This window comes from Scatophagus argus, chromosome 14 (assembly GCF_020382885.2).
Source record: "Scatophagus argus isolate fScaArg1 chromosome 14, fScaArg1.pri, whole genome shotgun sequence".
Classification (NCBI taxonomy): domain Eukaryota; kingdom Metazoa; phylum Chordata; class Actinopteri; family Scatophagidae; genus Scatophagus; species Scatophagus argus.
The window spans coordinates 14748091-14774174 of NC_058506.1; the positions used below are offsets into that span (position 1 = coordinate 14748091).

The following is a 26084-nucleotide window of genomic DNA, read 5'->3' on the forward strand; positions in this document are numbered from 1 at the left end:
GATGACCCGTTTTCGTGCTTTCGATTTTCCTGATCATATCCCTGCATTTTTCCCCCAAACATACTCTGCTCATACATTCCTGCTCCCAACAGACTGACCACTCACACACACAAGATTTGGAGGATGCGTCTTTTAGTTTAAATCTGAACCCTTTCTGAAGCAGTGAAGTTGTTGTTAGTACATCGTGTATCTGACAGCCCGTCTTTCAAGGGTACCCGGCAATCGCAACCAGAGCTGGACGTGGGACTTTTAGGTAGGATGGGTTGTTTTAGTTTTTGTAAATGTGCCCCTGGGGCCACTTTGGGGTAAAGTGCCTTGCTTAAGAGCACATCTCTAGGCCCTTCATTTCAGAGTTGACTAACCTGGCTCAGGATCGGTTGCTGGTTCAACGCTCGGCTCCCCTTCTCCCTAAAACAACGATTTTTGATGCCACGTTCAACTTGTATGAATGACAATGAACACAAATATCATTTTGTTTTAAATTACATTTTGTCCTATGTTGTTTGAAATGTTTAATTATCAATAAATGAATTTCAACCGAAGAACAGCTTCTCTGCGTGAATATTTGACAAAGCGAGTTTCACTCTTGAATAAAGAACTGAGGTAATCAAACGAATCAGTGTTATTACCCTTAAAGTATTTGTGGAGGAGTCACTAAATGACTAAGCGCTCAGCATCAGATGACGTTTTATTCCCATTTTCTTCCAAAAACATCAACCTATGCTTTTCAAATAAAAACCAAAAATTTGTTAACAATCCAAATCTGTTGATAATTCAGTCACTTTGATATACAAAAAAAGAGGGGAAAAAAAGAAAATGAGAACAAATTGAAGGTATGGAATGTGACTCCCTGCTAAGAATACTTTTTCATGGACACTTCTGAGTTTCATGCGCTCAACAACAATAAACATTTTACAGATGGACACTAGAGTACTGAATGAGTGTAGTGAATGTAGTATACACAATACTGAGGTAATATGACGAGTAGAGTAGTATGTACGTAAATGGACGAAGAGTAGAGTGTGAAACTGCACAGACATGGAAATGCAGTTCCTACCCTGGTTACATGTAAGTCTGGTTTCCAGTCGTCAGATTAGTCAGTGAAGTACCCTCAGTGGTGGAATACAAAGATCTCTTGTTGGCATCCTTGCACATAGTTGACGTTAGGTAATGATCTTGGGAGTCATCAGTTAAAAAAAAATCCAAGACTACAAGCAACTGATTGTTCTGAGTACATCTTGATGTCACCTCTGCGTGCTTTTCGTAAAGTTGCAGTGCAGTAACTCAAGAAATATTGTGTGTGCTATTCACGTAGATACTTTTGTAGTCATTTTATTGAACTCACCTGTCGAAGTAGGAATTTTTTTTCAGCATACTAATTCTGAGGAATTTGTCAGAGGATACTTTGATGAAAAACTTCTAGTTTGCCTTATACCTCAAATTCTGAGTCCTTTACAGTGGTATAGCAGGGGAGAGGAAAATTAAGGACAGATATATTCTTGATAAATTATTGGCTCCAAGAATGAAAATGTACAGACAAGACAAGACCGATAGACGTGCGGATGCTAAATTTTGTCATACATTGTAACCTATCTGCACCCCTGCACAGCGGGGTTAAAACATAACCTCTTGTCTAGGTCTGTACATTTTCAGGCCCAGTGTACCAAAAGGTTCTCGAAGTTGAAGCCTCTTCCAAGGCTGATTTCAGGAAACCAGTCCGTGTTTTATAGGATAACTGGGAAAGAAGTAGTCCAGTTGATGGCAACATACAGGACAAGACTGGGCAAACACGTTAAAAACACCACACAATATGAACCAGACCAAACACGTATTACAGTACTTTGACGTCCAATCACAACCTCCCATGATGCTGCTGGCATAGAATGAAAAAGGAGCGAGCATTCAAACACACGTATTGAAAATAGCAACGCTTTAATAAAGAGCGATTTTACAAGACTGCAATGTCTAGCTAGCTAGGTGATAATTGGCATTGACATCCATGGTGTTTTACAAAGAAGCAGTTGTAGTAACTGGGTTTGAAGTTTGATGGGTTACTTGCAAGTTGCATTTCTGCATGCGAGGCAGCCTTCAAACAGTTACAGACCCTACATTGTAAAACAGTTGATTATGAATGTCAATGAATGTTCATGTCAAGAGGTAAGTAAAAAAAAAAAAAACAAAAAAAAAAAGTCTCATGGAGAAATTTCCTTAACTTTTTCCAAACACACCGGTAAGTGAGAGTTCACACAATGGTCATGCGTTTACCGGGCACACAAGCCAATAAAAAGACGACACTTAATCATGCAAAAGAAGACAGTTTCTTTGTCTCTAAAAATAAAAGAACAAAAGAAATCCTTTTGAGTTCTGATATCATCCATCCGTAGTGACCTTGAATAAGAAGAAGCTGCGCTTTGATGATGACTTTGGTGCAAAAAAATGTTCCTGTTTCGAAGAGGACAGACCCTGTCCTGTCCACTTCCTCGATGAAGACACTCTTGGTATAGACCAGTTGTGATAGTTTACCCTTGAACCCACCCCCACCCCCCCCAGATCCCACCCCCTTCCTCCTCAAAATGGACACAAACATCACAAACATCAAACCCACCCTCCCGCCCATCCCTGGATGATGACACCTTCAAAATACAACCATTCAAACACAGATACAGCAATAAATTGTCCCACGTACAGTACGTCATCCAATGGGGCTTTGATCACTTCACAGAGAGAGCACGTCTAGAAACACATGAACGGCATTACCTATATACAGAGGACACAGTAACAGTCAGAGGTTGGCCCAGGATGGATCGAGCTGCGTCGTGGGGATGAAGTGCATAATGAAAAGAGCATTCAGCTGACGGAGAAAAGACGAACCACTGGAACGAGAGCAATGGAAGAGAGTGAGAATGACCATTTTCCAAAAGAGATATCCAAATGTCAGTTGGCCTCTTAATAAGAAACGTCAGAGAATATCTGCCTGCTTGGTGATGATCTCAAACTCCGAAGTCTCGCTCAGCTAGGAACAGACTCGTAGCTGCAGGAAGATTGGTTTTTGCGTAGCCGGCAGTTACAGTTCAAGGGTGAGTCGTAACGACAGGTCACCGTGCAGTTGCAGTTCTCTGACGCTTTTGTTGGGAATCACCGGCGTGTGCAGGTCCAGCTGTCTGGAAAGGTTTTTCCTGAAGATTCGCTTCGAGATTCCAGCTCCGATGACTTGGGGCGGGTTTTGTTTTTTTTTTTTTTTGTTGCTGTGTGTTTTGTCAGCAGATGAGTGATCCTAGAGCCACCTTAATTTGATGTTGGGTTGTACAGACTGAGACACGGTTACAATAACACTGCTACGTTAGTACACGCTCACTAGAGACGTTTCATCTCTAACCGAGGAACATGACCCTGTTTATCTCTATGGGAAAGCATGTGCACACAAACACACATACAGAACGGGTACATAGAACAGACACAATCAATAGAAAATGACTTCATCCCCAATCAATTATTGCCCCTTGTAACTGTACATCCCAGCAATGATTTTAGGTTTTTGTGCAGCAGAGCGTTGTCCCCTCTTCAAAGGTTTGTGCTAACTATATATATATATATTGAGTTATACATATATATATATCTGTCTGTGAGTCTAGCTTGACCTTGGATCTGCCAGAAAAGCCACATTAACATTTAACATCTCATTAAAGCCTCCCGTCTCTGGCTGTCTGAATTAATCTGTATGTCGTCACTGCAGGCATTACTAGGTTTGTGATCGACAGACATTGCCATCAGTTGGTTTTCGACAGTCTGGTCCTCATTTGACTCCTCCAACTGACCTTTAGTTGTCCTGCCCATAAATGTTAGCACTACATTAACAACCCCATCTTTTCTATGTTAGCAGTGTCTTTAATTCCTCCAAGTGGAAGTGAGACACGCGCTGCCTTAATTACGCTTCTCCGGTGTTTTTGGAGAGTAAAGGACTTCACATTCACACTAATTTTGGACAGGACAAATGCTCATGGCAGGGAGAACATCAAACAGTTGGAAGTTAGATCATTTCTGATTGGCCCAGACTGAGAATGGCCTCCTTACTAATATCCAATCACCTCTCTATCTGGCTCTCAGTGCATTTTTAACTACTTTAAGAGCAGTACGAGTATAACAAAACGGGCAAAAAAAAAAGCAACCAGAAAAAAAAAAAAATTAAACTGCATTCTGTACAGACACCTGATGTTGGACACACAAGAAGTACAACACGAAACAGCTTCTAAACTGCCCACAGATGGATGGAAAAGACTGACCGAGGTTGCATGATATTGCACAGCTGTAGAGGAGCAGGAAAAAGAACTAATAAATACACAGTGTGTATAGCACGTCCCCAAGTAGCAAAGTTAGTGTAAGAGGTTTACATCCAAATGCGATGCCTGGGTCTGGCTCAGTGCTTTCATCAGTTAGTTCCAGTGCAGTAACACATTGGTACCTGGCAACACAGCAATGATGTCAGGTACCAAAAGAGAGAGAAAAAAAAACTACATACTCTACACAATCATGTCCATCCACCCACCCACGCACACACACACACACGCACGCACACACACACACACACACACTTACATACACAAGCGTGCCCACAAAAAGTCGTTCCACGCCAGATTCTTGATGTGAAGTTGGCAATCAAGAACAAATGGAGCTCATAAAAAGATTTAAACAATGTCAATGCAGCACACCGAAATGTAGAAAAAGGGTCATGCACACACGCATCCAAATCATTTACATCTGACATCAAGTGACGGATGACACGTGACTGGGGAACCAATCTGAACAAGATGCTAAAAACACCTACACAGAAACACACCCTTGGCAAAGTTCACATTGAGTAAAGTGCCAGCAAACGATCCAATCAGAGAAAGAGACGCACATCCTCCGAGTTTGATTCAGCTGTGGGATGGTGAGGGAAGTGGGGAAGTTTTTTTTATGCAGGAAATTGTTGGGATGAGGTCAGGAAGTGGCAAATAGCGCTCCTGCACTTCCATAGAGCTGTCAGTCTTTGTAGCGTCATCACGGGTCATAATCACCGTTTGAATTGGCAAATCAAACAGAGGATGAGTGGGACTGATGCGAAGCCTCTGGTGCTCCGGCACAATAGATTCAAAGACAGAGAGATCAGTAGCCACACGGAGAGAAGAGAGGAGATTAGAGGGTCAGGCGACATGGAAACAGACATCAGCATTTCTTCTTTTATCCGTCCCTCTCTGGTCCTCTCTCCTTCTTCCTCACCCCTCCTTTTTCCACTCTGTCTTCTTCTTTCTTCCTCCGGCACTGGATTTGGTACTGGATTTGTTTTCTTCGACTCTTTCTCTCCATCTCTTTCCTCTCGCCTTCTTTCTCTCAGCTTTGCTGCCATGGTTACAACATCATCCCTACATGAAGTGCATCTGCAGAGGATACGGGAGGGGAGGGGGGTGAAGAGTAATTTTGTTCAACGAAACACTTCATCAAGTGTTCAGGCGTCTATTGACAAGCATATTACCTGCCACAGTGGTAGGAAAACAGTGTAATTGCTAACTGTGTCGTCAGTTAGCAATTACATTCTCATACACTCTGTTATGTTTAGAATAATTGCTCAAAATTTACTTGTTTGTTCTCCTGATAGTCTTGTAGCCGCCGCCTCGCTATGAAAAAGACACTTGTTGGTCAGTTTTAAAATGATCTGACTACGTGATTCAGGCTTCTTCTTGAATGTGCTGCAGTTTGAACGCTACTTATTGATAGTTAAAAATAGCGCACAGTTACTCCAGAAGACCTGGAGCATATGTACAGCTCTTATGCTGTTATATTTTATATCTAAGACAGACAGACAGAGAGATAGAATTGGCCATAAATCTACAGCTACTTTCCTTGAAGAAACACTCTCTAAAGCGTAAAAGTAAATGCATCCCAAGTTTTAGTTTGCACTGATTCACCTCTCGCCTCCTTTATATCCACGACGCACAACAGTTAGAACAATATAGAAGACCAACAGTAATCTAAAAGCAGCATTAAAAAGCCTGATTACTGAAGAACTATTTCTACAATATAGAAAATGTACTGGCTTTCAGTAGAAGATTTGTAGCACTGTCATGTTTACAGAATCAATATAAGTCTACAGCTAGTTAGCTTGGCTTAACATAAAGAGTGGAAACTGTTGTATTGTGCAAAAGCCGAAGTCTAGATACAGTAAGTTATGTTACTTTAGGGACTACTTTGAATTTCTGAAGGTGCTTGTAGGTGTATTATTTATATGTGTGTGTGTTTGTTGTTAGTTACCTGTGTCCCCGGGATGGGCCCAAAGGGATTGGTGGGTCTCAGGACTGGCTGGTTGTACATGACAGGCTGTGGGGGCATCATGGGAACGCCCCCCATCTGATGACTCATTTGAGGAGGGAGCTGGTCGGAGGACAGGTGCGTGCAGGATAGCGTGAATGGAAAGAAACAAAAGTCAGATCCCAGCAGAGGATGAGTGAAGCTGTCTGAATGTGTGACTGAGATTGGAGTGTTCTTTACCATTCCATACACAGGCACTTGGGGTGTCGTCATAGGAAAAGCCACTGGTGCTGGAGCCTGTACAGGAAAGAAAAAGAGGGACAATGGACCATTTTCTGGTTGAGCTACAGTCTTAAATGACATAAATGGTGATTCCAAACATAATAACTGATACTGTCAGCCTCAGGTCTAACTTGTTATAGATGTTCCCCAAACAGAGACAGAAATGTTTTGACTTTGCATGCCTAAGGGCACCTCATCCTGAGCAACAAAAAAGTGAATTGAGATGGCAGATTAGCGGTCCTAAATAACAACAAGCGATGAGACAACAGTGACAATCCATTAAAATAGGTAAAATAATTCCTTTTTCTTGGTGATAATTGATGTATTAAGCAATGCAAACAGCTTAATAATAAGTATGCAATGAGCATGGTTTTCCCAAAATCAAAGAGCAGAGAGTGTTTTGGATGATGTCAGGATGAAATTAGTTGTGCAAAAAAAAAAAAGAAGAATTGATTGGGATGACAAGTGAAGCAAGGTACTTACATAGCCAGTATAGATCATCCCATTCTGTGGAGAGTTTAAGAAAAAGAGTTACAACAATGAAAGCCATGCTCGTGCAGAGAAGATAAACCCAACTTTGTCTATTCCTCATGTTCCAATTCCACTTCTACTTTCTGTTTAAGCTGTGGTGCTGGCTTTCCGAGCCATTTGCTGAATAAATGAGCTGTTTGAGCTGAGAGGTCAATCAGTCGAAAATTAAAAGATGAAACCAGACTGAATGGAAGAGACGTGTAGATAATTAGAGTGGAGCACAGAGGACAGGGACACGTTTGGGAGCTCCTTCAAAAGCCCTGAATGCAACAAAAAAAAAGTTAGATTTGGCCAGCGGGTATATTTGATGAGTTTCACTCCAGGATGAGTTATAGCTTTAGAAGGGAAACTAAATTCCCTGACAAAATGATGTATGGCACCAAATTAATACAAGATTTTCTACTTTTTCAAGCCGAAAACTGACAAACATTCTCTGAATTTGGCTTCTTTAATCTGAAATCTTTCTGCTCTTTGCTGGATCTTTCGTTTCCGTTTGCAACAACTGCTATGAATTGCCTGCTGGTATGTTTGTCCAGTTTCAGACCTCACCCATTGATAGTGGTGTAAACTGTCCTACTCATAACTAACAGGAGAATGTCGTATAAAGCTCTGCATGTGCTTTATGTGTATGCTTTGATATAAGTATGTGACCATGGATAACTCTGACCCATTAAAAACAAACTAAAAATAAAAAATTACCATCTGAGGGACGGGCATGGGTGCAGGTGCCATGGGATGGGTGGTGTGAGTCCAGTTGGTGCTGGTGCACATGGTCTTTGATTGCCAGCCACTTCCTGCTGTTGGCTTTTTTTCTACTAGCTGACTCCACTGGAGCTCCGGTCTTATGCGCACACACACACAGACACACACACATACAGCATTTACAGATGCACAGGTTATGCAAACAACAAGTGAGTCATGGGAAAGTGTGAACAGTGATAAAACTGGACAGCTGAGTCAGATGCGTGTGGCTGCGTTTAAGATGTAAGGTAAAACTCACTTTTTAGCTGCCGTCCCTCCAAACTGCAGGTCTGAGAGAACGAGAAAAGAAACATAATGTAACTGAAAGGAAGGAACACAGCTAGAGAAGAATAAAGGGAGAGACAGAAACAAAGGAAGCGATGACTGAATATTTGGAGAGAGAAGTACACTCACTGCCAACGAGGTTGGCTAATGAAGAGTCCAAATCATTTGGCAGCATTTTCCCAGAGTGCAATGGGGCTCCAGGGCTGTGAATTTGAGTGGGTGGGGCTGGCTTTAGCAGGTCACCTGACATCCAAAGGTTACCATGGTAACATGAAAGGAGAAAGGAGGGGAAATGAGTCAAGAGCATGAAGCCATTGAGCATCACTGTCACAGCATGTCCAGCTGTGAGCAGTGTGTGTGTGTAAGTGGGCATTTATTTGCACGCTTCATTGTATGTTTGCATGATTATGTGTGTGTGTGTGTGTGTGTGTGAGAGAGAGAGAGCGAGACAGAGAGTCTGTGATTGGTTGTGTATGCAAGCCTACCTCCCCAGGCATTGTTATTGTTGGGCACAGTGTGTGTGGTCTGGATGGGGGTGAAGTTAGGCTGCAGGGTAAACAGCTCACTGGTCAGGTTTGGCACACTGCAGGAAGGAAAACAGAATGGAGATTTTGTCTCTCATTTCATTTTTATGTAACCAGAAAAGAACATTTTCAAACTGAATTTATAATGACAAGCAAAGCAAAGCAAAAGTCCTCCTTGCTGTTGGGGTAAAGGGAAAACCGAAAGCTAGTGGTTCGTAGACACCAAAGAAATAAATGTAATATTAAATGTCAAAAAGACTTTACACAATATTTTACACTGTGTGTGCGTGTGTGTGTGTGTGTGTGAAAACACACATGTTAGACTCACTGGTTGTTGACGGGTACGATGGGTGAGTTGGAGAAGAGATCTGTGGCCCCTCCGCTGCTGTTGGCACTGCCTACCGACTGGGTGCTGGGTGACGCATTGGGTGTCTGAATGTCAATTACCTTATGACCGTCCTCCTGCATGGGCAGCATCAACAGTATAATACGACATTACCGTGGTTTGTAAAGAGCCCTGCAGTGCACATGAAAGGTGTGAACCTCTTCTGCAAAGATTCTTCTCATATTAAGCGGTGTAGACATAAATATTTCTGTTCTGCTTTTGGTTTGTCCTGAATGTTTCTTCATTTGAAGGAACAATCGCCTGCAGAGGATTTTGAAAGTGTGACTTCATTTTCATTCCCTGCGCATCCCTGTACGCTATGGGCCAGCAGCCAGAAACAGTGTATTTCACCGTATTGCAGGATAAATGCACTTGTCCGTTCAACTTCAACAACAGTGAGGAGGACAAAAAGGTTTGACGTGCAATTTTGTTCACAGTTCTCACAAGCTGAAAGGATTTCAGTTTGCTTTTCTGACATAAAAGCAGAAAACATCCATTTTGTGAATAGGTGTGTGCAGTGGCAATGATCATATTAGGATTTCAGTCAGTACAGTATTGCTGGTGTTTAGTATTAGCTAGCTAAACCTACTTATATATGTATAGTAGTTTAGTTTAAAATGTCTCACCTTGTGTTGCTGCAGTCTGTTGTCCTCTGTCTTGTCGTCCATACGGCTGAGAGAGATCCCAGCACTTGAGAGAGAGGACACTGTACTGGACAAGGTACTGGATCTGTCGGGAGAAACACATACACACAAATAGATTTTTGCAGAGTTTATCCAGTTGCTATATTACTTTTTTTTTTTAATTTATTGATTTGGACTTCACAATGCTTTGTAAACTTCAAAGTATACTATGCAGCATTTTCCTTAGAAATGTATGGACTCATGCAAAAATAATCCCTCTCAGTCTTCACTTATAACCCACAAGAGTGTGTGTGGCAGTTTATCTGCAGAGATTCTACTTTCTGCTGGTATTTTCTTATTTTTTCATTACTTTGCTGTCTTTGGGACGCTTCTGGTCGTCAGCACTTCGGGAGGAAGATAGTTGACTGTTCAGTGTCATTCTCAGATCGTTAAATATCAACGCTTTTGGGTCGGTGGCTTTTTGACGACCTGGGAATGGAACTCAACAATCAACTATGTTTTTCCAGAATCGCTTACTGGGGCGTTGACCGTTAGAAACTGACAAATTCTGCAGAGCATGCCTTTAACTTAATAAGAATAAGAATTTGTATGTAGCCACACAAGCAGCTCTGTGAGGCTGTAACGCTCATTGTTAAGAAAAGTGTATTGGACAAACTGAAACTTTGATAAGGTTATGCACTAGATGAAAGGTCGTAGGCATCAGGACATCTGACTCACATCTCCTTGGTTGCAGTGGCAGTAGTATGTGTAGCAGCAGTAATGACAGTAGTGCTAAGTAGCTGGTGTATCAGACCCGAGTAGCGGCTTCGTGATCTGATCATACCTGCTGGCGGTGGAAAGGTCCTTGAGTTTCCTGCCCTCCAGAGAGGCTAAATGCTGCTCCAGAGCCTCCAGGAGAGAACTGGGAGCCTGAAGGGGGTAAACGTGGGGAGGAGGGAGTTGATTGGGTAACATTAGAAACCACAGTCAAGTGGAAAAAAACGGACACAATGCTTTCTCTCACTCCTCCACCTCCATTGTATCTCACTCATATTCACACACACACAGACAAAGCAGCAGCAAAATTAAGATGTCATCCTCAGATTAAATGTCTACTACATGACAACTCTTTGTTCTTTCTTTTTTTTTTGGCATTTGGTTTCATCAGGTTTGGTTGACCAGCATGCACACATCAGCTGTAGTTCATGCAAGCGAGTCCACCGCGGGACTTGACAGGTCAGGACAGAGCAGAGCAACGTCGCTGCAGAGCTCCGGAGCAGAAACACGACAAACACGTCCCTGAACTGTCTAATGAGCCCATGCAGAGGTCAGCAGTGCACAAACACTCTCATAAAGACACATACACGCACAAACTTACACACGTGTATGCACAAAAAGAAAATCACAATCCTAAAAGTTAAGAGTTAACTCGTGGATTCCACATTAGGTTCAAAGTCAAATTAATGTATTCTTCATTCGATTTCGCTTGGAAATCTGACAGTAACTAAACAAAGGAGCTAAGTGCTGAAATTTTATCCCACTGGAAGCCAAGGAAATTAACTCAGTGAAATGTAAATGTCTGGTGAAAAACCAGGTATGCACATTGAGCGACTAGCCAGCACTCATTATTGGAAAACACAAAGGATGGATGGGTTCCTTTTGACCACATGTGATACCACGGTTTTCATCTAGAGCCTTACATTTCAGCATCAGAGAACACAATGCAAACACAACAAGCAAAGAAAAGATTTCTCATATACTTATTTTAAGGGGGAAAGAGAGTAATATGCGAATTCTGGATATCCTTCTTCAGAGAAATCTAGAATATGCTAAAAGTTTAAAAGTAAAACAGACAGATATCTAGAGCTCAGTAAAGGCATGGGTCACTATGTGGTTGAATAAGGGCATATAAGGTCTTCATAAGCACTACAAACATGCCGTTAATCCAAAAAAAATCAACTTTTTAGATACATCCAATTATGTATCCACTGAAAAAGATTGCATTTGGGGCCTTCGGCATGATATGCAGTGCTTATGACGGCATTATGTACACCTATCCAAGTCATATTTGCAGAAACCTAGTTAATAAAAAAACCATTCGCTGCTCTCCCCACAGCTAATGCAAAGGGACGTAATCTTTTTCAGGAAAATGATTTGAACACTGCTTATAAGGGCAAAAACCTACTTGATAAAACTGTGCTGACTTATTTGCACGATAAGCCCCTGAATGAAAAGACAAGCCTTGATATTTACACTGCGAAAATGCCAGAAAGACTGCTGGAAAAATGCAGACAGATCCTAAGCCCCGGTCATGGACATCTAAAATAGAAATCTGCAAAAACAGATTTTAAACATTTGTTATTCAGCCGCATGAATGCTGTTTTCAAAATCTTACCTCAGAGTAAAATTTGTTCTGAAATGAGTCAGATATGAATAAGAGAAATCCTGCTCTAATGCTTAGAAATTGTGGGGGAAAAAAAGTGCTTCAAGGCTATTTTTTGTTTCCTCTCTATTCTAGACTGTTCAGAGAGAAAAAGGGGGAAAGGCGAAGGAGTTAAGGAGAGTGAAGAAGAGAGGAAGAGGACGGGGCAGCTGCAGTGTGGGCAGGTCTGTAGGGTGAGTAGGGAACGGGAGCGTTTAGAATGAAGCATCATGGGACTGACTTGACGGAGTTAAATACTGGTTGACTGACTGGTTGATTGACTGATTGAGATGAGATGTGGACTGACCTGTGTGAGATCGGGGCTGTCGCCCTGATCTATCCCAACTCGCTGTGTCACAAAAAAGGAGGGAGGGGGAGGGAGGAGGGAGGAGGGAGGCAAAATAAAAATAAACCAAATGTAATAATAAAACAAGGAATAAACCAAAAAACCCAACAGAGTAAAAAAAAGAAAAAAAAAGGGTAGAGGCGTGTGAAGGAGGAAGAGGAAGAGGAGGAGGAGGGAGAAAGAAGAATCAAACCCAAGCATTCATTACTTCATGCAGTGGCTGGAAAGGAAAACAAATAAAAGACAACAGAGGAGGAGGGGAGGAGGGCGCGTGCACACGCATACGAACACCTATATATACACAGTATACTGTATGTGCACACACACCTATAAGTACACACACACACACACACACACACACACACTGAGATCTGGAGAAATGGATGCTGAGCACACCGACTGATCGAACAGGCAGGGCAGAGAGGGCAGACAACAGGTCACGTGACTGCGAGGTAAGAAACATCCAAAAGGAAGACACTCAACTAATGTTGACTTTGAACAGACAGACAAGGGAGGAACACAGATGACACACAAACAGACAAACACACATTTTGTTAGACAGGTAAAATGAATGGGTCCTTAAAGTCAACGTTAGTCTGTTTGTTTTTGTTTTTGTTTTTCTTTGGATCGAGTGGCTGCACCCCCAAACCTTCTTCCAAATGAGATCGAAACCAAGCAGAGCCTTTGAAGATGGATGCTACGCAGTCTACAGAGGATCAGACTGTTTATATTCACTGCGAAGCCTAGCGAGGACTGCAACTGTTAATTGGACAACAGCCATTATAAAGAAAAATATTTTTTTTTAAAGGGAGGAAATAAAATAAGAGGAGACAGATAGTGATAGAAAAAAGAGCTTGCTTGGGCATGCAGTGCAGGCAAGTGAACAGGCAGCACGCGAGGGGTCCCTCAACTGGAAGCTCTACATGAGTGGCTCTCTGATAGGCAAAGTCTCAGCCATTAATCACTGTTTCGGAGTAACCCCCTCCCCAGGTCAGGGCAAGAGAAGGACAGAAACAGGAGAAAATCTAGATGCAAAAAAAGGACTTTAAATTAAGAAAATTAAGGAAAAAAAATGTCCCTGGACACTGATCTACGGTCAGTTTTAGGTTCAGAAATATCGACCGTAAATCAGATCCCAAAGGTAACATAACTCTGGAGCAAATCTCAACAGGTTAAAGCGGATTGTTTTCTTTGCATGTTAAATTCTTCAAAACAAGAGAGAAAGATGAAAGACAAAGTAGATGTGTTCATAGGAGAGGAGAGTCGGCCGTTGAGATTCACTCCAGACAGATATTCTCGCTCTCTGTGTTTCCTCTGTGGACGAGCAGTGGGACAAACAGACGTTACCTCTGCCACTTTGAGAAACTCGGACAGTTTGGTCATCCTGTTGAGGAAGGTCTTGTAGATCTCCAGAGCTTCCTTGCACTGGTGCTTCTTCATGTCAAAGTATTTCTCTGTGTATCAGAGGAGCAGAATCAGCATCACATTCTCTACTCATTCACAAATGATGGAAAAGTACATACAATGTAAATACATCATTGAGGTTTATTTTAATCCACTGAGATGTTGGAAGGTGTGCACAGCCGCAACAAAAAAACAGTCTTATTGTCAGAGAAGTCTACACATTTGTAAATAAATTCCAAGTGCAGTCCCAGTATCCATGGTTGAAGCACCTCAAATCAGGTCAGTTAAGTAATGAATCATTTAATGAACCCCTCACTGAAGAGCCTGGTCTGTTCTCAGCCTCTGACTCCTCACTGGCTTGTAATTGAACTTTAAGAGACGGTCGGAGGAAAAATTGATTTCCTCTTGAAGACGGATTTAGTGGAGTCACAGTCTTGTGATGTCGACATCAGAGGCAGATTATTGCATAAATACAAAATGGAATCAATAGAGATTAACTCGAGATCTACTGCATTGTATGTACGGTTTACCCAGCATGTTGATGACCCCTTCGTTGTAAGCAGCAAACAGCCGTATGGAGTCTTTAAACAGCAACATGAAAGCTGTATTGATCACTCCATTGGTCAGCTCGTTGGAATTAGGCTGAAGGAAATAAAGAATAGAAAAAAAACGCTCAGACTGCATCAAGATATTGAGGTGATGCTTTTCTTTTCAAACACGTCTTTTGTTTTTTTTTGTGTGTGTCAGAAGTTTACCTGGAAATCCAGCAGTGCATCCAGCTGGTTTTGAATGGTGGGCAGAGTCTTAATCAGCTTGTCTGTGTTCATGGTGCGCATCACACCATCAGCCCTGGTAAGAAGTAAGAATACATGCACACAAACACACATTCAACACACAAACACAGGACTTATCAGACCCGCCAACTAAACTGCGTATGTGTGTATGTGTGTGCAAAAAAAATAACACAAACTCTTGGTGTGGAATAGCAACAAAAAACACCATTTAAAGCTTGACTGTGTTCATTTTTTAAAGGAGAAAATAACACATTCTCCCTTCTACAAATGAAAAGCTTGATTTTATTTATAGAGGAAAAAGCACCCTTGCTCAGTGAAGTACACTCAGGAGTTTTGCTGCTCCAGGCTCATTGGGTCTGGTAAGGTCAGCTTATTGTGGCTAATGTGTAGCTGAATTGTTAGTCAACAAACTTTAAATGTGAACATTACTGGGTCAGTTCACTGAATTAATGACTCTTTTCTACTCGTGCCAATGTTTTAGTATTTAGCATTAGCTCACAAAGGATGCTTATGGCCACACTGGCTACTGTTCAGCAGAAGTTGCTGTATGTGTCATGTATGTGACTGTAGTGTGTGCTGACTTTATTACCCTCTCTTCATTTTGGTGAAATCCACTGCTGCTAGTCTATAAGACATGGCTTTTTCATTCAGGTAGCGGCTGTAGCGTCTGATGAAGGTTGACATGTTATACCCTGGGGGACACAGAGGGGGCGCTGCAGTTAGAGACCGAACACTTTGACGCTTTGGCCACAGTCCCTTTTATATGAAATGGACTAACTTCTCAATGAGAAATCTGCTTTTCTCCGATGTGTCAAACTGGCCCTTCTGCCGTCTTACCTTGACAGCTATTTATTTATTCCATTTCAAATATATTTCAATTACAAAGTCACTGAGCGTGTGTTTCCATTTTCAACAACATTCAGCAGCTTCTTGTGTCTTAACAAAAGGCACACTTGTCTGCAGATTTTCAATCCTGGGCTGTAGCTTCCCTTTGAAGAAAGGCTTTGAAATGAGCATACTGATAGTGTTACAGAGCCCAGCCGAGAGTCCGACATAAAGCCATTTCGTTATACGTGCAGCACTGCTGAGTTTACAAACAGCCAAATGGCATTTAATCACCTTGTAGTGCAGTCTTATCTAAAAAGTTGTTGAGGTTGAAGAGCGTGTTTCTGGAGGCAAGGTACTGCATCAATCTCTGATGGAAAAAAGAGGACAAGAGGAAAGAGTTAGTGACTTATCTGATGCTGTTCCCTGACAATATTAAGTCATGTCCACACAATAGTGAAGAGCCCATTTGTACACAGGAGTTTGCAGCTCTGAGTCTGTTGACTTCAAGCCAGGAAATGGAAACTGTCACTTCCTTCTAAGCTATAGCTGTGCTTGTTATAAGCGTAAAATAGCAGATCCAGATATATCCAGAATAGCAGTTTTGCTTCTGTATTTTGCGACAATCTGCTCTGAATCGACAAACCCGTTGTATGTTTCTCTGCTGTACCCTCATCTGTCAATGATACTTGAAATGTCTTTTTGCTTTGTTTATGTTTTTACATTAGCATTGGATTTAGTTGCCAGGTTTGACCGGCTTGAACCAGCTTCCCTCACAAGTTTTGGCTCATGTTGCACAAACAACAACAAAAATTCTGTGCAATAAAACCATTTACAGTCTCCCCATATTATCAGTTTAAAGAGCCATTCTCCCTATAAAATATATCCCATTGGTTTACAATTTACTGTGATCCCATTCCAGCATTTTGTTTGAACCCAATTTTTTTTAAACAAATCAAATCACCAAAGCTGCGTTGTTTGAATACTTAGAAAGGGGTCCTGCCACAGCCTCACTTTCTAGTTTGGAACCTTCATCATTTAACATGTTTTGATGTTCTGGTTGTTGCTCTTGTAGTGTGAGTGCTGTAGTGAGTTGATCTGTCCCGCAGGCCATTGAAATGCCAACCCGATACCTCATCAGTCCTTGTCGGACATATGGAAGATACTGCTTCAAAGAAAGTCGCTTCAAGAGTTGGAGAGAAATTGCCACAACCTGGCAAGCAAAATGTCAACATCTAACAAGAGTTAGATTGTGCGGGAAATGTCCGCGTTTCATCCTGTCACTGACTCCTGTGTACGCCTACTGTTGAACTGCAGCTAATGTTTATTACATTATAAGTAAATCTGTAAATTGTTTCCCTGAGTGACAATGAATATCAGAAAATAGTGAAAAATGCACATCTTGGCTTTCCAGGGCCAAAGCTGCTTTCTTCAGAATTCCTTCTTTGTAGATCAAAACCTAAAGATATTCAGTTTGCAGTGACATAAAAAAGGAAAAGCAGCAAATCCTCACATTTATAAAGTGAGTTAAAGCAAGCGCCTGGCTTTTTTTTTTTTTTTATTTAGTGAAAGACTTTTATCTGAATAGTTGTTGAATGATTTCAGTAATTATCTGTGTGCTGCTTGCGAGGCTGATATTCTGCAACCTATGACTGTTTCTACTAACTGGATAAAGCAATGCAGACACAGACGGTCATTCTAACTGACCACCAAACTTTAAAAAAGAGGGAGCTACATTAACGGATGGCTGTCAGGGTAGTTTCTTATCCAGAAATAAATCCAAACAGCCAGGATTATTATAATCTCTGCTATTCCTGAGTTAACACGCTTGTAATTGTTTCTCATGTTTTGTCTTTATTGTGTTACCACTTTTTTGACCTCCAGTAAAAATGAGAGCAAATCAGTTTTAGAGCTCATTAAAACAAGCTTGTTATGGTAAACGGCTTTCTTGTCCACATGAGAATTTGATAAATAATCATCTTTGCCCTCTCCGGGCTAGCTCACCTCGTTGCCGTACATCATGAGGTGGTGTGTGGTGATGAGCGCTTTGAAAACCACTATCCAGCTGTTGCTGGCTGTGCGCTCCAGCAGTGTGTCTGCCAGGTGGGGGATGCTGACGTTCAGCTCATTGGTGCAGTGGATCAGGTCTGGAGGACAAACACACACACACACACACACACATATAATATCAAAGAATATGGACACACAGAGAAAACAGTGATTAAGCAAATAATTACTAGAATAAAGATGACAGGACATTCACTTGCACTATTCACGTGTCCTTAAAGTCAGACGCTGCCTGTTTAGTTTCTGTAAGTCACTGTGATTAAAGCCCCAGCCTCGTGTCAAAATCATAATTAATAACCTTAGAGAGCTTACAGGTAGAGTTGTTATGGCCGAGTGGATCGAGAGATCAATGTGGCCTCATTGAGCGGAGCGTTAATTTTGACTCACTCAATATCAGCACGCAAATCAATGAACAAATGATTATTTAATAATGGAGACTGTATGGACAGATGAATCAGGAGGCTGAGGCTACTGTATCACGAATCCATAATGTGGCTGTAATTCAACAGTGCTACCTACCTACAGTATACTGCACCAGAATGTCACTAATACATCATCTTAGAAGATGGTTATCTATGACGTTTCTATCCCACCACATTCAGCCCAATGGGAAGCATAGTTTCAAAGAAAAAAATGTTAGATGAATAGATTGATGATGAATCAGTTTTCTTCCCGTCATTGTTAGTGGTGATACACCAAGACTGATCTGATTCAAACATTTACCCTGTTAGACATCCAGAGTGTAAATTGTCCTTTCAAAGCAAATATTAAATGGATTTCAAACAGAATAAAAATCTCTGTGTTCTGCTGTGCACCCGATTCAAAGGTCCATCAAATCTGACATCCTCAGGAGATTTTAAAATACCTTTTCAAAGGTTCAACATTGAGCAGTAGGACAGACTGGTGGAAGGATCTCTCTAGTTTCACATCGAAATGTGAAGATCGTCCACGGATGTTTATTCTCAGAGATTTATTGACTGCATAAGCATCTGCATATTTTACAGTAAAACCATTCATATAATTGGACCATATTGGGTTTTTTATTGTACAGCTGCTCCATGAAATCTGTTCACTGACATTTAAGATCTTTTCTGATTACATTTATCTCACTCTTTCGCTTTAAAGATCTGTGTTTAGATTGAAATTAATTATGTAGATTAGTTAATACCCAACATTGGTGTAAACCACATAACTCATTTAGTGAAGGAACATGAGATAAGAATCAAGTGAATCATATAAAAATACCTCATGTCAAAACTTAAAATTCAAGTGAGAAGCAGTTTCACTTGAATTTGAAACTGAAGCAGAGCAACATGGTAACGCACAAGCAAAAAATACTAAACCAAAAACACCCTGACGCAGTGAGTGAAACCGCTGAGGGAGTGGGAGGAAGTGAACTTGTATTCACAGAGTTTTTCACTGTGAGAAAAACTTCAAGCGGTTCAGTTTCTGAGGCATATCTTTGTTTGGTCTCTTACACAGGATCAGAGGTTAGCAGGGGTTTATTTTGAAAGCTCTGTGATGTTTTCTGCACCCACTGAATCGCTTGATACCGGAGTCCCAGTTGATAGCACGGTTAAATGTTTACTGCATCTCAAAGGCACCCCCAGCTAATGCTTCAATCCTGTTCAGCTTCACTTTATGCTCTGTTATTTCTCAGTGTGAAAACCACATAAAAAAAGTATTGATTATAGTCTTCATTGACTCATTCGACTCTGCCCATGTATTATCAGCACAGCCAGACTGTCAGACCATCACTCTGCTGCATTAATGTCATGACATTTGGTCCCCTTCTTTAGAGCCAAATATCAAGTCCTATGTACTTCCAACATCTGAAATTGCAAAGTGAAACATGTAGAAAACAATATAAATCCATTAAATGATTCCCAAACAAACACATTTTACCTACCTCATACTTGCACACACTTGCACATGCATATTTATGCTGCTATATGCTAAAACCGGCTTCTTTATTTAAATGTTTAGCTTATTTAAATGTCTAGTTTTATATTCTTTTTATATTCTATTTTTTATTTATCTTATATTTCTATTTTATTCAACTTTTTACCTCATACTTTTATATTTTTATTGTCTACCTATTGCTCCTGAGACCTGAGTCCTAATTTCATACCATAAACATGTAAACATGTGAGCTGGTATGACAATAAATTTCCTTGAATCCTTGAATATCCATATACAGTAATGCTAACATCAAATATCACATTTTAATACAATAGCTACAATTCTGGAATCAACTTTGTTTATAATCCATTTTTATGGTGAGGAACTTGAATTTTTTTTTCCCTTTACCTAATTAAATCTCAAGGCATTAGTATCAAAACTGTACATGGTAATGGTAGCATTCAGTCATGCTTTACACATTGTTAATGGTTTGTTTGTGAATTTCCTTCTGGTTCAATAGTTAGTGGAACCTTATTGATTCCAACTAATTAATGTTTCCTGTCAAATCCGAATGCACAGAAACACACCAGAAAGGTGAACACTTTTTAGCCAAACAGAAAAGACTTCCGCTTAGGTCCAGAGTGAAATACTTCAACAACTGTTAGATGGATTGCTATGAAAGTCATTCATGTCCACCTTAGAATTAAATGTAACGACTCTTCTTGTGCTGTCATCAGCTCAGAAAATTAAATTCTTGCATATCTTTGGTTTTAGAAAACCTGCATTCTGCAAATGTTTGCATGTTAACTGGCTAAACTAAGACCGTGAACATGATAAACCTGCTAAACATCAGTGTGTTGGTCTCATTTTGGGTAGTTTGCCCATTGTGCAAAAAGCCTTTTTATGCATGGTGGCTGTGACAAGCATGCAGTTCGGTTGGTGAAGTTCAGATTACTTATACCTGTTAATTACTGCAGAACACTTTAAATTGTTCATTTTGTTAATTGTAGCAAATTTACACTTGTTTTAGTTGTTGTTCTGGAGAACTGTTGAATGCTTAAGTTAATTACGAGCTCACAGGGTGTGTAAATTGGCTAGCTTGACAAGTCTGCTGCAGTATTTTACATATCTGCTTTGATTTATTGTTTGACTGAGTTTAAGTGCTCATAAGTGTATTTATGTAACATGTTTACTACTTTGTGAACAGTGTGTTCAAGCAGTCGACAAGAAATTCAGCAAAGAGTAAAACCCATCTAGCCTGAGGTCTTTATTAGACACTGTGAGCTATCTGTCTTGAGCACTTGACGAGGACAGAATAATCAGCATGAACACTGTCACTGTGAGCATGTTAGCAGGCTGATGTTAGCATTTAGCACAAAGCACTGCTGTAGGGACGTAGAGCTTCACAGAGCCGCCAGCGTAGCTTGTTTAAAGGCTTATTATTTTACTTTTCACCGAGTAATAAATAGCAAAGCACTCATGTTTCGACTTAAATATAATCACACCTACATAACAGAACTTCTTCAGTCAAATATTTCCACCTCTATATATTCCTTTGGGTGATAATACTTCAGCTAAGATTAATCATCAGTGTGCAGAGTCAATAGCCGCAGACATGTGATGAAATATCGACTGTATGATTGCCAGCTGGGGGTTATTGATAAGCTGCAGTCCATGTAGGAAATAATGTACATCAATAATACCATTAGAAATAAGATTTAGGTAAAGATGAAGAAAGAAGATAATAGAAGTTAAATTCAATGCATCTGTAATGCCAGTTAGGATAAAATATAAAGGTCTTAATGTATATGTGGCTGGGGGGGCACTCTGTAAAATGTGATAAAAAAAAACCCAAACCCTTGGCTTTACTTATAAAATGAGTCATTTCAGAACCTGGAATTGCATTTAAATTTAAAGTCATTATTGCAACACATGGGTATGGGAGTAAGTGTTTGTACAGTAAAGTCACACCATCTGTTGCCGATATTTTTGCTCTGCTGTTGCCATTTCAACTCCTTAGCAGTGATTTCTTTCACTTAATTTGACTGAAAGGCCAAAAATGTGACTAACAAGGAGCACGGGTCCCATGATTATTCCCAACACATCCACAGTACATCATACTATTTCAGCCATGACACACAACCAAACAAATCACATGCTGAATGACACAACTATCTGAGCTTTCAGGGGCAGAAGGTCATTTTTGGCCTGATTGCTATTCTACGTGTGATGAATCTGTTTTCTGTCTCCACTCTCTACCATCTCCATCATGCAGAATATTGCCAAGTGAAAGTGAAATCCCATTACTCTGTCTGTCATGCTCATCATCTGCTACAGCGTTGTTGATAATCAGCATCGGCCGTTTATGTCACCAACTGTCAAGGTCATGGCACTATAAGGAAAAAAAATGCCAAAGACACCTGGGTTTGTTCACTCTGAGTAGCTTCATTGACCAGCATTGTATTTGATTTGTCATGTGTTGCATTAGGAGAAATGGCACAGCAATTCATCTTTTCTTGCCACTGTGTTTGGCAAGGATGGATCGATAACAAGCTGAGTATATTTTAAAGGGAAGTGAAATGTCGTCTGTATTTATCAAACCTCCCTGATTATGTAAACCGGTCCAGACTCGCTGCCCAGGTGCCGAAGCAGAAAACGGAATATGATTTTAAACTTTGCCACTAACCTCTTTTTCATTATATTTTGTCCCTTTGAGCCTATTCTGTTCCCAACATTGATTTTGTTCCATTTTCTGGTGTCGTTCCTGCTGAGGGCTTTTACGCACCACTCCATTACCTCAAAATACAGACCAAATATCTGTCACTTTTTATGGCCTGTTCAGACGAGTTGAATAAGGAAAGACTCTGAAACCCACTGGTGGTCTGGGTGAGCTGCACACAGTTGAACTCTCAGACCTAAGATCGACCCACAGTCTTGTGCAGCTGACTCATCAGAAGCTCTTTCAGAGCAGTTGAGTTCATTGCCTCTTCTTTCCATTCTTTCTTCCATTCACTTCCCCAGCGAGGTCCTCTCAGCCGGTCGAGGTATTAGACCTCCTGAACTCCTGATCACAAAGACATTTCCTTCTTTTCTGCGTCTTTCCCTGACCTCAAATGTGCAGCCTCCGCACCGTATAAATGCCTGAGAGTCGTACGTTATATTGTGTCCTGGATGGAGAAGAGAGAGTGTTTTATTGTGAACAGCTGCATCTGAATGGCTCGAGCACAAAACATTCACTTAGCTAAAAATTTCATTTGTTGAATGAAATTGAGGCAGGTATACAGTTTCTGCTTTGACACTGAGTTTTTATTCCACTAGTGGTCATATTAAGAGCCGGATCAGAACACCACTGGTTCATGTAACTGACCCATTCTGAGAATCAACTTCATTGTCCTTGAGAGCGGTTGCACAAACCTTTTTATTATCCGTTAGACTGATGAAAATTTGTCATGTAAATGCTCTTGTTCTATTTTTAGAAAATATGCTCTCAGCCTTGAGTTAAATGACATTTACTGTTTCTGAGAGACTCCGACTTGTGGCGGGTGCTGAAAGTGGACGACCTTCCATCATTTAATAACTGCAGGGGTGTTGTGTTCTTATAAAGCTCTGGCTCTGGTACAAAAATAAACCAATAATGGTGCCAATCATTTGATGCCCTTTCACTGACTGTTTTTGTTAGCACCTGTTTTTTTTGGATGGATCAATTGGCTTTGTCTGGGCCCAGACCTTCGATTCCATCCATTTCACTGAGTTGACCAATGGAACAAGATGGAAACCGAGTGTAACCACTTGACCACCAGACAACGACTGGCTTGATCAAAAAACTGTTTTTATCATCAGTTTTAAGTGTAGAAACACTCCATCTGAACCAGGCAAAATGCAAACAAAACATAAGCCTCAGAAGTCGTCATTGCCACTGAAAATCTAAATAACGAGTTTTCAGTCGAGGTCACCATCAAGATAAGGAAATCAAAGCAGCAGTAATTACTCAATGTCGCGATCAAACTGTCAGAAAAGAGGCCATTTTCATTGTAACTGCATTTACAAACTTGCTTCTGAACCTTTTCAGATATCCGCATGAGCTTTTTTAGTATTTAGTGGCCTTTTTCGTGAAACAGCCCTAATTTAGATGAACTGTATTGAGGCACGGGTGGCACATCTTGTGAGGGAGACCACAATTCCCAGTGTCACCTCTGCTGTGGACATGACTGACTAATCTACTGCCAAACTTGCCGGCTGACTGTCTGGGTGTAGCTGGATGACTGACTCTCAGGCTGTTTGGCTAGCTGCCTTGTTTTTTTTGTTTTTTTTTCTCATACTGATTTATCCACATTTCCTCTTGATGAGCCATCTTGCTACCCCCCCGCCCCACGTCTGTGTGTCTGTCTGTCTTTCCTAGCTGTGAGTCTTGAGTGGCAGCACCATTGATTCCCCATGCTCTACATTGATCATGTCAAGTGATTATAATGAGGCAGAAAAGGCACCTAACCTAATAACCACTAGTTACAAAAAAAAAAAACAATCCACATGTGAGGATTCCTCTTTCTGTGCTGCAGCTTGCACACAAAGGTAATCAGCCCAACGTGGAGATAAAGAATCTGTACAGCCAAACAACATTGCTCTGCTTTAAACGCCTCTTTTTAACACCCACAAGCGGAGCTATACAACACACACACACACTGTGTGACTCTCTCTCTCTCTCTGCTCCTCCATCACCGCGGGACTGACAGCAGTAACACATTCATTAATGGTAATAATGCACCACAGGACATGACAGTGAACTTAAATGTGAGATGAGAAATAACGCACATTCTGTAGGCTTGCTGAAGTGTCTCCAGAGGACGCAAGCGCTGCCGCTGATAGTGGCGTTAATAATGGATAGGCCTACACTGTAAAGCGGCTGGTTGCAACATGATTATTAGCCTACAGCAGAGTGGCCTATTTCCCCTGAGTGACATGCACACACAGTACCTGGCTGATAGCCCCTCGACTCACATCAACATCTACTGCTTACATTAAAGCGCGGATGCGTTGCTTTGCTGCGTAAATCACGTTTTAATCCAAGGGAATGTAATGGTGTCTAATTAAAGAGGCTGCAAACATAACAGTGCCGGATTTGGAGGGGGGGAGGTCGAGGAGGGTAATAGATGCTGTTTATACAAGCTATCCTTTGTGAGAAAGGAGCTTGATGCATGCAGGATATCAATACAGTAAGCAGTGATGGTATGCTTAACCTACAGTCAAGGTGTTTCTTCTTGGGTCCGCTGACTTCATGCGTCGTGGCCTTGCAGACGGCTTTGCTGATGGCAGACCCGGTCATGCTGTGCTGCGCGGCGGCGATCCGGTCCGTCAAAGACTGTCCCGACATGTTACTGAGGAAGAGGAAGAGGAGGTGGTAGAGGAGGAGGAAGAGGAGGAGGTGAAGGTGGACGAAGAGGCAGGCGGAGTGATGGTCGAGTCCGGGTGGGGGGAACCGGGGAGGACGATCAAAATGTCTTTAGCGGCAGGGAGGAGGGTAGTGCCCTCTGCGAGAATCGGCCGTCTGAGCAGGAGCAGGAGGAGGTGGTGGTGGTGGAGGAGGAGGAGGAGGAGGAGGAGGAGGACAGCAGCGTACACCGGCGAGGATCCGGTGGGAGAATTCATGCGGCGGCCAAATAAAACATAAGACGCTCACATCCAGGGAAGCATTTAATATTCAGTCGACGGCATCAGGATGAGCCCGCTGAAGGGATAAGATAGTCTACACGCCTTTACGGGGAAAAAAAGAAGAACAAAAATCAATGTATGATGAGCATCAAACGCATCTTGGTATAAGAGGCTGATAAAAGACAATGTGCTGTAAAATGTATCCCTGAAATTGCTGCTGCCAAGGCTGAGATGCCGGTACGAGTGCCGAATCCGAAATAACGATGACAATAACACTACAGATGATTACTGTCAAATCTATGCGGCATCCCCTATGAATAAAGGCTCATTTTTCAAATACGATATAAAAGCATTGTCCTTTCCGGTTTTTTTACTCTTCTTAGCCCGGTTTCTCCTCTGAATCTATGCAGCGATCCGACCGCAAACACCTCTCCGATCCGCACAGCACCCCGCGCTGGCTGCATCTAACCTCAGCCGCTTTGATTTTTTTCTTTTATCTCCCAGTCTTTTTAATGTTCTTACAAAAGGGTGTATTTCTGTGTTGAGAGCGCCGATAGGCCAATTCCGATACCTTTTTTTTTTTTTTTTTTTGGGTCAGTCAAACTTGTGTGTAAAATGGCAGTAGCCTACATGAATCAGGTGACTGGGAAGGGAGGGCGATTGGGCCACTTCTTTGGGGCCGGGGAGGGCGTCTTAAAGCAGAAGGCTGCGCCCGGGCTTTTCGAGGCGAGTCAAGGCATCAGCTGTTCCATCGCCTCGGTGCATGTGAGGGGCTCAGCGTGCAAGTAAGCTCTCCCTGCCTGATTACCTGCTGTCCAATGAAATGTAGACACATGTGGGGGGAGACTACATTGCAATATCAAAAGTGTCTTACATTGACTGAAAAGGCGTGTGCGGGTGACCCTGTTGTCGCCTTGTTTTATAGTGGTTTTTATGGCATTGCAGGGGGATTCTGTATCATAATGTAACTGTATGGTATTAATGTGCCTATAACCCCACAGTAATGTGGTGTTTCATTATGGCGC

General features: G+C 41.5%; 1 protein-coding gene across 2 annotated transcripts; it reads right to left on the reverse strand.

Moving 5' to 3' along the window:
* Nucleotides 1–2621: 2621 nt before the first annotated feature.
* LOC124070187 (phosphatidylinositol-binding clathrin assembly protein-like) lies at nt 2622–25598 on the reverse strand. Of its 2 annotated transcripts, XM_046409817.1 has the most exons (19): nt 24652–25598; nt 17449–17591; nt 15739–15814; nt 15209–15311; nt 14581–14674; nt 14356–14467; nt 13769–13875; nt 12383–12424; nt 10498–10583; nt 9657–9759; nt 8974–9107; nt 8607–8704; nt 8251–8364; nt 8096–8126; nt 7795–7936; nt 7048–7071; nt 6523–6579; nt 6286–6405; nt 2622–5414 (listed from the first exon to the last, which is right to left on the reverse strand). In XM_046409817.1, the coding sequence occupies exons 1-19, from the start codon at nt 24779–24781 to the stop codon at nt 5400–5402; spliced, it is 1731 nt and encodes a 576-aa protein (XP_046265773.1). In that variant the 5' UTR covers nt 24782–25598; the 3' UTR covers nt 2622–5399. The 2 variants fall into 2 exon arrangements, with proteins under 2 accessions (XP_046265773.1, XP_046265774.1); XM_046409818.1 differs by lacking the exon at nt 12383–12424.
* Nucleotides 25599–26084: the final 486 nt, after the last annotated feature.